We start from the raw sequence: 12,263 nt of genomic DNA on the forward strand, positions 1-12,263 counted from the left end.
TGTTCAGTGATTGGAAGAGAGGCCGACGTGGACGGAACGGCTTCATTCACTTCCTCCTCTCTCATTGAGAAAAAAACAAGCAGACTACAACTCTAAAACAGAGCAGGAAACCTATCATCACAACTTCTTCTGTTTCCTTCTGGACCCTGTTGGGTCTTTTTGTTGTGTGAATTTAACTGTCAGTTTCATCACATTGGTTATGTCTGGTTAAAACCATTCCCTCTTGAAAATGACACTCTGTGTCTCAATGGGATTTAGCTGATTATAGTTATAGAAGGAGGGAGTATCAATCATTTATTTAAGTGGAAAAATTTAAATTCAATTTCTACTATTAATAGAACACCACATCTTGGAAAAGACAGAGACGTCAGCTGGTCTGGACACAACACACACTGCTGGTGTGTTTTCATTTGACACCTCATTGTTGAAAAAAAAAGGCCATATCAACTATTCAATGCTCAGAAAAACATTTTTAGTGATCTCACAATCAAACCAATTTTTTTAACGAAGTTTCTTTAATTTGATAAAAAAAAAAAAAAAAAAAGATAGCTGGAAAAAGCACTGAGAAGCAAGATCAAAAAGTTTCATTCATTCATTTTTGAAAATACTGTGAATGGATTATGGAGGAGGTTCAGTGTACATCGCATGTAATTATTTACAACGGTTATATGTTTCCAGTCACCCTGCACAAGCTGCTGCTTGTGACATAATTTGACAGATTAGTTATTTACCAAAGATTTCAAACCTGTGTCACACTGAAACAATTGACACAGATTGCACAATTTTGGTGGAGCTGTAAATCTTTGCTGACATTCTACCAAACTCACGTCCTGTCTGATCAATCAGCGACTGAGCAGCTCTGTCTGCACAAATGTTAACGTTCATGTGGATTTGTAGGAGAGGAAAGCAAACCCACAAATCCACTTAAACCAGGCGTCACTTACTTTTTACTCCCCACTCTTTGTTCCTACTGAAATATTTTGTCATAAGGCCCAAAATTCTTTGAAATAACAAAACAAAACAAAAAAAGCACAATTTTCGCTATTTGACAATTGCAATTTTATTTCTGATTTCAAGCTTTTTGACCTAGGAACATCAACCTTTTAAAAAAAAGTATGTTTTAGAGTGAAAGTAGCATATTTGTGGAACACTAAAGGAAATGGCATACATTGTGGGATGAGATTGAAAGGAAAATTTGGCAGCATAAAAAACAGAAACAGATCCCACCTGCATAAATTCCTGCATTTTTCCAGGTTGGGGGGGGGAAACCAGGAGGAGTCATTCAGCTAAAAGCTGATATTTACACACCAAATAGACACAAACATATTTTCTTCTCTCTGTCTAAGTTAAAGCAAACTCAACTTTTCTTGTTTTAACTTCACCAAAATAATTTCTATTTGATAAAAGCCAAAAAGCATAACAAGAAAATGTAGTTATTTGATTTATGTTTTTCTTTTTTTAACTTTCCCCATATTCAAAAGTTTGCATGCCCTTGGTCAGTAACAGGAACGACTGTCTTTTAAACTGAATGATTTGGGTCAAACTTTTTGGGTTGTAAATATCTGTTTCAAACTGTACATACCTAGCGTGTTTTTGCTGGTCAGGCATCAGAATGGCCACCCATTCAGCCTTGCATGCAGCGAACTGGACTGAGCTCCCCCACGTCAGTGACTATCAGGTTAGTCTTCCACGCATCACTTTTGATGCAGAATGTAACACAAAGTGGAGCTCCCGCAGATCCTCTGGAAAAAGTTACGCTCGAATCAGTGTGTGGCAAAAAACGTTTGTTTGCTGCATCACACGTCCCACACATCAACAAGTGACACAACAGAGAAAAGATCAGCGGTATTGATGACACCTGACAGACATCACTGTGTTTCATTTCATTAACTCAATTATATTTATGTGAGTAACGTTTTTTCACATGAGCAAAATTTCTGGATTCTCTACCCACTGAATGAAAAACAAATATCTTTTATCCAAAACTTCACCAGAATTGTGTAGTTGTTGTTAAAGTTTCATATTGAAAGAAACTGATTTGGAAAGGTTTTCTTTTGTCTGATTTTTTTTATTCTTTTTAAAATTATTGTCATTTCTGTCCTTAAAATACCAAAATTTCCACTTAACTTTATGTTTTGGTTTCTTCTGATTATGTTTTTTTATTTTTTTTATTTTAAATGACTGATAATTTGATCAGCTGAGTAACTTTTCACCAAATACTTTATTTATTACTCTTGAGTAATTCCTTGAACAGCTACTTTTTACTTTTACCAGGGTATAAATATGTTGAAGTAATATTCCTCTCAATTGAGTACAATTTTCGGGTATTCAGGTAAAAGTGGTCACACTGTGGAAGAGCCAGAGTGTTGGGGAGTCAACAAAGAGCGATGAGGACTCACGTGTCGCTGCGGCCATCTAGTGGAAGCTGAGAGCAACAAGAAGATTTATTTTACAAAGAGAGTCATGAAGTCAGCGTTACATGTGATTGGGTAACAGAAGAAAACATGGCTTAGTTTTTGTGTCAGCACAATAAACATACAAATAAAAAAAATAAAAATACATGCACATCTGAAAGTGTGCACCACAAAGTGGGTCCCGAACAAAGGGAAACACTCTGCAGTAAAATGTCCCTCTTGCAGTTTTTGCACACAGGATGTTGTAAACGGCGCTGAACAGGGATCGTATTGCTGTAGGCAGGAAGTTGACCCGGAAGTCAAACAGGATCCAAGTTGGTGCCTGGAAATGAGTCCAAAATCCAACATATGAAACTTTTCCCGTCTTTAGGGTTTCATCTGAAAGACCAACAGAGTGGTGCCGAGTTATGACTTTAAAGGAAAGTCATAACTTTCCTTTAAAGAGTGGCATGGATTTCAATATAGACACTATTACTGTGATGCCCCCAAAGAAAATTCAATGCAGCTGCAGTTGTCTTCTGAAGTCACTTCATTACGGTCCAGAATCCAGATATGTGTAATTCAATCTCAGTATGTATACAGCTGTTTAAAGAACACTTTAGAGTTGTTGTTTGTTTTTAGTAGCTGAGTTTCCATTTACCTTAAAATTGCACAAATTGGAGTTACAAAAATGCATTTACTTCAACATGGAAACATGGCGATTTAAAAAAAAACACATTTTTTGTTAAGAGCTTTTGTGCTTGGATGAAGTGGTTTTTCAAACGCATCAAAATCCGTTCATCTTGTAAAAATTGCAATGAAAATATGTTCTCTACTGGCAGAAAGGACAAAGAAGACGACAGAAAGAGGGAGGAGAGCAATGACACAGCATGGTTTTTTTTCCCTCATAAACAAGTTGAATTCAAGTGTGATTTCAACTGAGTTTCTTAATGTAAACACTGCAAATGTGAAATTTGTATTTTTCCAACATTAGCAGAATAGCAACAAAGTTTGGAAAAGTAGTTAGTGAATAACAAATCAATAGGTCAGATGGAAAAATACACTCAGTGGCCAACCATTAATTGTGGACTTTACAAATCTGGTCTTTGTGAAAGAAAGACAAAGAGGCCATAAAAAGTCCAAATTTACAGTTTACAGCCAGACGTGGCTTAATGGACAGAGCAAAACTGTGGAAGACGATGTTCTGATCAGATGACACTAAAGTGTAACAATCGGACCTCTAGTAACAATTATATGCACCGTGAAGAATGGATACATGAAAAATGCACACCACACTTTTCAGATTTATAAAGTAAATGATAACAAAAAGCATATGTCACTTTCATTCCACAAAATAATTATCCACTGATGCAAAAAGAACAGCATTTCACGCATGGTTAATTTCATATACATGATCATAACTCACAAACAGGAAGTGGTACACCACACAGGAGTCATGTCATAAGAAAACACTATCTTAAAGGAACTAAGACTGTAATACTACACTTAAAGGGGCAGTATTATGTGTTTTCCAGGAAACTAGTGCCATTTTAAAGCATAATCAAGTAACTATGTTGCTTGATTATGCTCTCTCTACAAATCATTAAAATAAATTTTACCTTTTAAATTAACACCTTGACATTGGGCCTCTGTCTCTTTAAAAGCTCCTGCTCTTTCTGAAGCTCTGTCTTCAGGAGGTCATCACAACATGGCTCCTCTGTTAACTCTTTAACAACATTTTTACCAGTGTTTCACTGAGAAGCAGCTCATATAATGAACTCAGCAGATGCACAGACCCACCAGGTGTTTGCTAATTGCTGCTGGCTAGTCTGAAGGAGCTGAATGAGGGAGATCGGAGGAAGGCTGCTCTGTGAGGTGGAAGCTTTGAAGCTTGGGAACTGCAGCTGGGGCAATACGGGATATATACCAGCTATGTACTGCCACCAGTTTGTTCAGACCGGGATGATATGAAATGTATTGTGCAGTGTAAGTGTAGCTTACTGTGTAAGCTACACTTACACTGTAAGCATCAACTTCTCAGCCGCGTGTCGTGTTCAGTCGTACTCCAGGCATCTTGCCAGTCATTTTCAGGATGCTTACTGGTCCCCTAAAACCATGAAAACCTGGGCATTATCACCAGTCAATAAAATCCCCACGTCCGAACTCTAAACTTGGCGTTATGATGGTAACTCTTAGCTTTCGTCAACAACTCATAGGCGGAAGTCAGAACTCCCACCGCGCAACGCACATAATGTTTCGGTTGGAACACGATGCCCTAAATAATAAAACATAAATGAACAAAGCTTCAAGGCAGGTCAATTTTCCTCAGGAAATTTTAATAATGGAGGAACTCCAATCATTGGAGGAATTGTTTCAGCCCTACATTATACTGCCCCTTTCACAGAACCTGGAAGTTACTTAAACAAAAAAACCCTGTATTATCTGTATGATTAAATCATCTACAAATATTGTCGTCACTTCATCTCACTAAGATAAAATGTTTTGTAAAATCCACCTTATCTATAGTTCCTAAATCACATAAAGTGAAAAGCAAAGACACGAGATGAAATACATATCAGCAGTAAAACAGATTTCCCATATTGGTTTGCCTACAAGTCCAGGCGTTGGGGGGAAGGAGGGAAACAAAACCTTCCAGAAGGATCCCACCCTGACAGGGATGAAACCTCCACGCAGACATGGAGTCAGGCGCCCCACCATGCGCTCCACGATGCGCTCACACGCGTTGCTCAGCTGCTTCCAGCAGGGGGCAGTGTTACCTGTTACATCGCATGCTGCTCTGAGTCTGATGGAGGAAAGAGGCGGTTCAATCCGTCGGCGGCTCCGCGCTACAGATACTCTTCTTCTTTGACGTAGAGGATCTCATGGGCTGGGCTGGGAACCTGACGGAGGCAGGAAAAAGACGGGCAGTCAGGGGCCGCGCATATTCCCCCCCGGGGCCCCGCGGTCGGTGCTTGGGCTCTAATGAGTGAACATCCTCCAGCTGGAGTTAAAGATGTGCTGCTGGCCACGTTTTATGGTGACACAAATATTTATCAGCTACTTTTTCAAAGTTTCCGAGGTATACCGAAAAACAAATATATACATGTTGCCCTAATATATATTTCAAACCAGAACTGAATAAATTCCAACATGTGTTCATAATAATTTCATGAAATCATTTTAAACTTTTGAGAATTTTAAGAATTTTTTTCTTCTTATTGCTCTGATGTAATAATCTAATTTTAAACAATTTCAAAAGCATTAAATCATCATTAAATTATGACTTTCATAATTATTTATTACAATTTATTTTGTTGATTTGAACAAAAATAAAGAATTGGAAACATGAATTTGCATGGAATGAACCTATATAGCCCAGTAGCTGATTTGAGTTAATAAATGAATAAATGAATGTTTCTATAATATTCTAATTTCTTAAAATGGGTCTGTAGGTAAAATGTTCTACTCCAGTTCTTCCAGTTTTGACTCCTCCCTGTTTTTGGCCCTTGTGAATGTATTCCTACTGAACAAACATTTTCACATTTCATCCCACTTTTACCTGCTAACACAACGTAACGTAATTGTAAAGATTTGCCCTGCAAATCACATGAAGTCATCAATAAGTTGAAACGGGCGTCAAACAGGCCAGGCAGACCCTGAATGTGGGTAGTTTGAATTTGATAAAATATGAAGAACTGTGCTTTTCTAACGTACTGCATGTTAAACCTAAGCATGTTCTTATTGCTGCTGCGACTCAGATCTTCTGGCATCAGGTTAAAGTGGCAAAATTAAAACCCACATGAAAAAAAAGTCAACAAAATGAAAGCAATAATCACAAAATATTCAATGAAAGATCATAAAAACAACCTGATTAATGTGTTTTAACTTCTTTATAATGAAGCAATCCTATCTAATTTTGAAAAACAATCTCAAGGGCAATAAAGAAAAGTTTATGAGGAGGATCTGATCAGCATGACAGAAAGAAAAAAAATCTAAAAATGATCAGCAAATATGACTTTGGTTCTGTAAAATCTATCTTAACTATCTGTGGTAATTCATAATGATATTTTTTGGGGGGAGGGGCATTAATTGCTGCTTGCCTGCTGTTTTCCATTTTGCTTATTTTCTCCTGCAAACTGAAGTTAAGTCTTCCTCCACAAGCATGAAACAGCAAAGTCTGTCCTCTTGGTGTCTTCAAAACTCAACTAACGCCATACATTTTCACCAAACCACAGCCTCAAGAGGACAAAATGCAGATAAAACAAATGATTTAATAAAAGCTCAGTAATAATGACATTAATAAGTGGAAATAGTGAAATGGTGAACAGCGCTGCACCACATCGGATGTCCAGAAATCCAGAAAAGCGGCACGCAGCAGACAGCGTCTCCTGTCAGGAGCGAAACGGTGGTTTCAGCCCATGAAGGCTTCTTTCTGCTTCAGCCTCACTCTGAGAAGCATTTGCATATTATGACAAAGATTTTATGCTTTGCTGGGAGAAAAGGTGAAGTTTTCTACCAATTCTGTTTGAATTTAATGTTAGATAATGATGAGAGCATTGATGTAATGTTTAGTAAGATGAATTAACAGTATATTTTACAGTTCAGTTGTAAAATAGTACATATTGTGTGTGCAATATGTTCAAGTACGCAAATGATGACAGTAATATCATATAAGACCTTTAAAATTCATGAATGATTTTGAAGTTTTCTTCACTTCATGTCTTTCTTTAAGTTATATTATTGAAAATATTGCCTCTGGTTAAAGTTTAGCAGTTCTTGCTTTAGGTTTGCGACATTTTCTCTTTTACTCATTAGCTGCAGTCATAACCCAGGTAAATCACCAAGCTTCTATTAAGGTTTTCAATTTGCGTTGCATTTGCTTTAATCCTCTCGGCTGTTGGCCTTCCTTCTTACTCGCTTTTCTAAAACGTCTTCCTACTCGAGATAAGGGAACTTCGACTGCTAAGACCTTCACAGAGCATTACTTCAAAAAAAAAAAAATCAGGACGATCCCTTTAACATACACACACGATGGAGTGTAACGTGTGTGGGGTTGTTTTTAAACCTGGTTGACTCCTCCCACCACCAGGAGGCGATCTCTGATGACAATGGAAGAGGCGGAACATCTGGGGAAGTTCATGGGAGCCAAACGTTCCCACTTCTTCTTCTGAGGGTTAAACGCCTCCACCGTGTCCAACGCTGAGGGTTCGTGACCTAAAGTGGCAAGTAGAGACAAATGCGTATTAATGCGTCCATATCTGCCAACAAAAACAACAAACTTATTCATAATTTTGTGTGTAAATCCATTACATTAACAGTGTTAAACAGGTTGTTATCACAGCTCTATATTCAAGGCTGAGGTTCACCTGAACAAATTGACTCTGATTACCAGCTTATTTTTGTTCCATTCAATTTAATAAAAAGAAAGGAGATTTTATTCATGCCAAAAATAAAGTTTCTTCGGTTATTGTAGATTTCACTGTTCCAGTACAGTAGTGTGAAAAAATGTCCACTTCCTTAATGACTTCCTGTTGTTTTGCATGTTTGTCACACTTTTGTGTTTTAGAACATCGAGCCAATTTCAGTATGAGTCAAAGACACAAGTCAACACAAACTGCAGTGTCATTAAGATGGAGGGGAAAAAACCCTGCACTGCAAAAAGGATAGAACCAGATTCAACTCCAACATAATTCCATCATAACTTTAAACTGAACTTGAAACATTCAAGGTATTCAATGCACATGTATTAATAATTAAGAAATTATTTCTGTATTTGTTTCCATTGTTAGCAAATTGACACATCTAAAGAATTAGTCACAAGTTATTGATTTCTGGTGACTCTCCATATAATTGTGGTGCTGTGATTTTGGGAATAGCTGAGCAGCAGAGCTTCTTGTTCCCGTCTTACCAAGTCCACCTGCAACCACCATCCTGCCGCGCAAGAAGGCGGCGGCAAAGTCTGCTCTCTTAGTTTTCAACGCCACCGTCTCCTCGGACTTCAGCCAGGCACCTGGAATGGAACAAGCAGAGAGAGAGAAAAAAGACAGCTGGGGTGAGCGAACGTGTGTGCCCGAGTTTGTGTGTGTGCGTGCGCGCGTGTGTATGAGCAAGGTCACACAAAGTAGCCGAGGTGAATTCCTGAGGCAGCGAGGTCCACCTTCAGCCAGACGGGACGCTGCTGAGTTTTCAGAGTGTGACCTGCACCAACAGGTCACCCTGGAGGCAGCTGCAGTTAGAAGAGGTGAGCACACTCTGTCCCCCCCCTCCACACACACATGCGCAAACATATACATACACACACACACACACACCTGTCAAGTACTAAAAAAGGTTAGAACAAACAGGCAAAGGAAGGAAACAGGTCAAGTCAAAGATGGCCATGTGGTGGTGAAGCTGATGCCTGTTGAGAGATTGCTGAACATGTCTGGACTGTGCTGGAGGAAAAGCGGTGCTGATTCAAACTAGAATGGTTCATGAATCATAAATCTGATGCAGGCAGCACTGAGCACTGGGTGACAAGGTGGGCAGCTTTTCCGTTTCCATAATCTGTGAGCTTTGATTTGGCAGAATTCCCTAAAACAGCAACAAAAGTTTCTCATTCTACTGGATTGAAGTGGAAGCTGTTTGCCCTAAACAAGACAACAAGAGAGAACCCTGATTGCTTCTGCAGTGGCTTGAGAAACAGTAGAGTTTCCCGGGAATGCTCGGCTCAGAATAAACCAGGTAGGATAAAAGGCAACTTTTACAACCCCGTTTAAAACATTCTGTAAATATATAAAGATTAGTTTTGTAGTCTAATGTATAACTTAGATGTGTAATTTGCACAGTTTATTGTTAATTTGTGTCGCCATGTGGCTCACATTTCATCGTTGGAGCCTTTGGATTTTGGATTTATTTAAATCGCTTGATTAGTCCATGTTGTGTTCGTATTTGGGTGGCATTGTAGTATTTTTATTTCTCATATAAGTGAATTTGTACACTTATATGAGAAATGCTGCGTCTCTTTGTGATGTCATGTGCAATCAGTGGATGCATTTTAATAAAAATCAGGAGACTTGATCTCCTTTGTAACCGCCGTAGCGGTTATAACGGTGCTGCCACTAAAGCCACACTAAGGGGAGTAAAGCACAGCTGCAGTCATAAGCATGAGGGAAATCTGAAATCTGTCGTACGCTGGAGCAGCTACTGAAGGCTAAAATCCCAACATGCCTGAAACCCCATTAAAAATATTGAACGGAGCCGCAGGTGTGGAAGATATTACACCTGATGTTTAATCTCCTTAAATCTACATCGTTTAACGAAGACAAAACATTTCATTTACGGCCACCTGAAAGGCTCCAGATGATTTTTTTTTTTTTTTGTAAAAAACAAACACACAAAAAAAAAACTAATTAAATGAGAACGTAGCCATCAAAATGAAGTTTTCTTCTTTCCCAACAGATCCAGCAAAAAGTTTTTCTTTCTGCTTTCAGACTTAAAGCTGCTGCCAAATCTTGTTTATCTGAAGGAAGGCCAGGCAGGAGAAAATTGTGACAAGGGAAGACAGATAACTTCATTAAGGATGTAAGGGAGTCAGTGAGAATTAAAATGATGGCGTGATCGAGCAGGAGTGAAAAAAAGAAGATTCTCCTCTTTGTCTGCTTATCTCACTCCTGCTCTTCAGTCCTTGTTTTTCTTCTAACCTCTCTCTGCGATGCATCCCTCTTTCCTTTTGATTAATTTCTGGTCTGCTGCTGAAACGAGCAGCGAGAGAGTAAACAGCAGAGGCAGACAAAGTGTGGAGAGAATGAAAAAAAAATTAAGGGGAGAGAGAAAGAGAGGGATAAGAGGCCAGATGGGGAGTCGTCCCTGAGGACTCTCCTCTCCTCTCCTCTCCTCTCCTCTCCTCTCCTCTCCTCGCCTCTCCTCTCCTCTCCTCTCCTCTCCTCTCCTCTCCTCTCCTCTCCTCTCCTCTCTCCCTCTCCTCTCCTCTCCTCTCCTCTCCTCTCCTCTCCTCTCCTCTCCTCTCCTCTCCTCTCCTCTCCTCTTCAGGGAAAAGCTGCTTCTCTTTGTGATGTCATGTGCAATCAGTGGACGCATTTTAATAAAATCAGCTCTTATCATCTGTAGCACTTAAAGATGCTTTCAGTGACTGCATCTAAGGTTCCACCTTCTACCTTCGTAATGAGAGCTGATTTGTTGATGTATAGTTTAGTACAACTTGATGCAGCAGGTAAAGTGAGTTTTGAACAGATGGACTTTTTTTCCACCACTCAAAACTTTCTTTGTTTCCTTGTTTTTCCTTTTTCTGATCCACTGTGTCAGCCGTACCACATGGAGAAGCTTGATCTACGACAGAATATCTGCATTCTGATGCCGTGAGATCACCGACATTTTACTGACACCACGAGTGACCCAAATACGCATACACACCAAAGAAAATGAACTGCACAAACGAATTTATGGGTAAAATAAAACAGTCAGAATGACACGGGAAAATAGTATTAAATTCTGGTCTGAGATTTGTACAAAAACCTGCTTTATTAATCCAAATAAAAACAAATGTCTGCTTTCTTAAGCCACTTTGCTATCTATTAATTTTACATACATCTATATACACACACTAGTCCATTATTGCTAAAAAAAAACATACATAAAACAATCCAGACTTCTCAGAAAATGCTATGTAGTTGCATTTTATTCAAGCTGCAGTATATAACTTTAATAAAAAAATATGTTTTCTCCATATTTGTTAAAGCTGGCACCATGTCGTGCCAGTTTGTCAACATTTATGCCAGTAAATTATCTGTGAAAACAATCACCACCTGAACTATTACTGGCTAAAGTAATGCAACGTTCCAACCAAAACAACCACTCAGAACCAGGAGGAGGGTGTTAGTGCTGTCAATCATCCCCAATGACTTCCTGCTAATTATAGGAAACATGTTTATCTGCTGTCATCGGTAGCTTTGCTAACCAGACTGAGTATTCACAACAGGCTGCTGCAGCTGCAGCAGCAGCTGCAGCAGAGGGATGAGCAGCCACATGAGATTGTGATTGACAGCACTAAAACTCTCCTGACTCTGATTAGTTGTTTCTAGAAGACAGAGGAAATAGATTTTTTAACAGATTATCTCTCACACCACACTGTCACAACATAATGACAGTTTTAACAAATATGTAAAAATATGTTTTTGTAAAAGTGACGTACTGCAGCTTTAATTTCATTGAGGAACAGGATGGGTCAGGAGGGAGGTGGGCTGGAGCTGCTGCTGACTGACTCACCTGTTGTTAAATGGTAAAAGACAAGTTAAGTATATAAGCATGTTGGTATTTTTTTCCTTGATTCATTAAATGTTAGTGAAATGGAGGCAAACAGTCTGTAGCTAAGCTAACTGTGCTGAATGGTTGACGATCTCAGACAGTCAACCCACCTATCGGAGAAAAACTGGGTTATAAATTGACACTTTTACCTTTTTCTCTCTGTTTCTCTGTTTTTTTGAAAACCTAACGTTATTATTTTCTCAGCTGCTCAGTAACTGTCACAGTCGTTCTTGTCTTCTACTGACTGCTGCTCAACATTGTGAAGCTTCAAGCAGGAAGGAAGCATTTCATGCAGATCCAGGGAGGGTAACATTTCATTTTTACTGCTAAAAACTACTTTAGAAAACACAATATAATTCATTTTGTAATTGACAAGGCCCCATTTGTTAAAATTTCTATGAACAAAAATAAAAAATATAAATTGTAGAGGGCCCCCTGTTGGTCTGGGGCCCTTGGAACTGTCATAACTTTCCCTCTTATACGCCCCTCCTGCTGCCACGTGTCTGAAAAACCATTTGATCCTATTCAGTCTCTGCGTAAATCTTTATTTCATAAGAATGGCCCAAA

General features: G+C 38.9%; 1 protein-coding gene across 3 annotated transcripts in view; it reads right to left on the reverse strand.

Annotated features, from left to right (window-relative positions):
- Window positions 1-2,419: 2,419 nt before the first annotated feature.
- Window positions 2,420-12,263, reverse strand: part of klhdc8a (kelch domain containing 8A) — a 42,806-nt gene continuing 32,962 nt past the window's right edge. For all 3 annotated transcript variants that reach the window (XM_055023946.1, XM_055023931.1, XM_055023937.1), the window contains 3 exons: window positions 8,302-8,403; window positions 7,459-7,607; window positions 2,420-5,293 (listed from right to left, as the gene is read on the reverse strand). In XM_055023946.1, the coding sequence (XP_054879921.1) occupies window positions 5,240-5,293; window positions 7,459-7,607; window positions 8,302-8,403 (305 nt within the window). In that variant the 3' untranslated portion in view covers window positions 2,420-5,239. The remainder of the gene's footprint in view (window positions 5,294-7,458; window positions 7,608-8,301; window positions 8,404-12,263) is intronic.

Source organism: Poeciliopsis prolifica, unplaced genomic scaffold (genome assembly GCF_027474105.1).
Source record: "Poeciliopsis prolifica strain line A6 unplaced genomic scaffold, Auburn_PproV2 SCAFFOLD003, whole genome shotgun sequence".
NCBI lineage: Eukaryota > Metazoa > Chordata > Actinopteri > Cyprinodontiformes > Poeciliidae > Poeciliopsis > Poeciliopsis prolifica.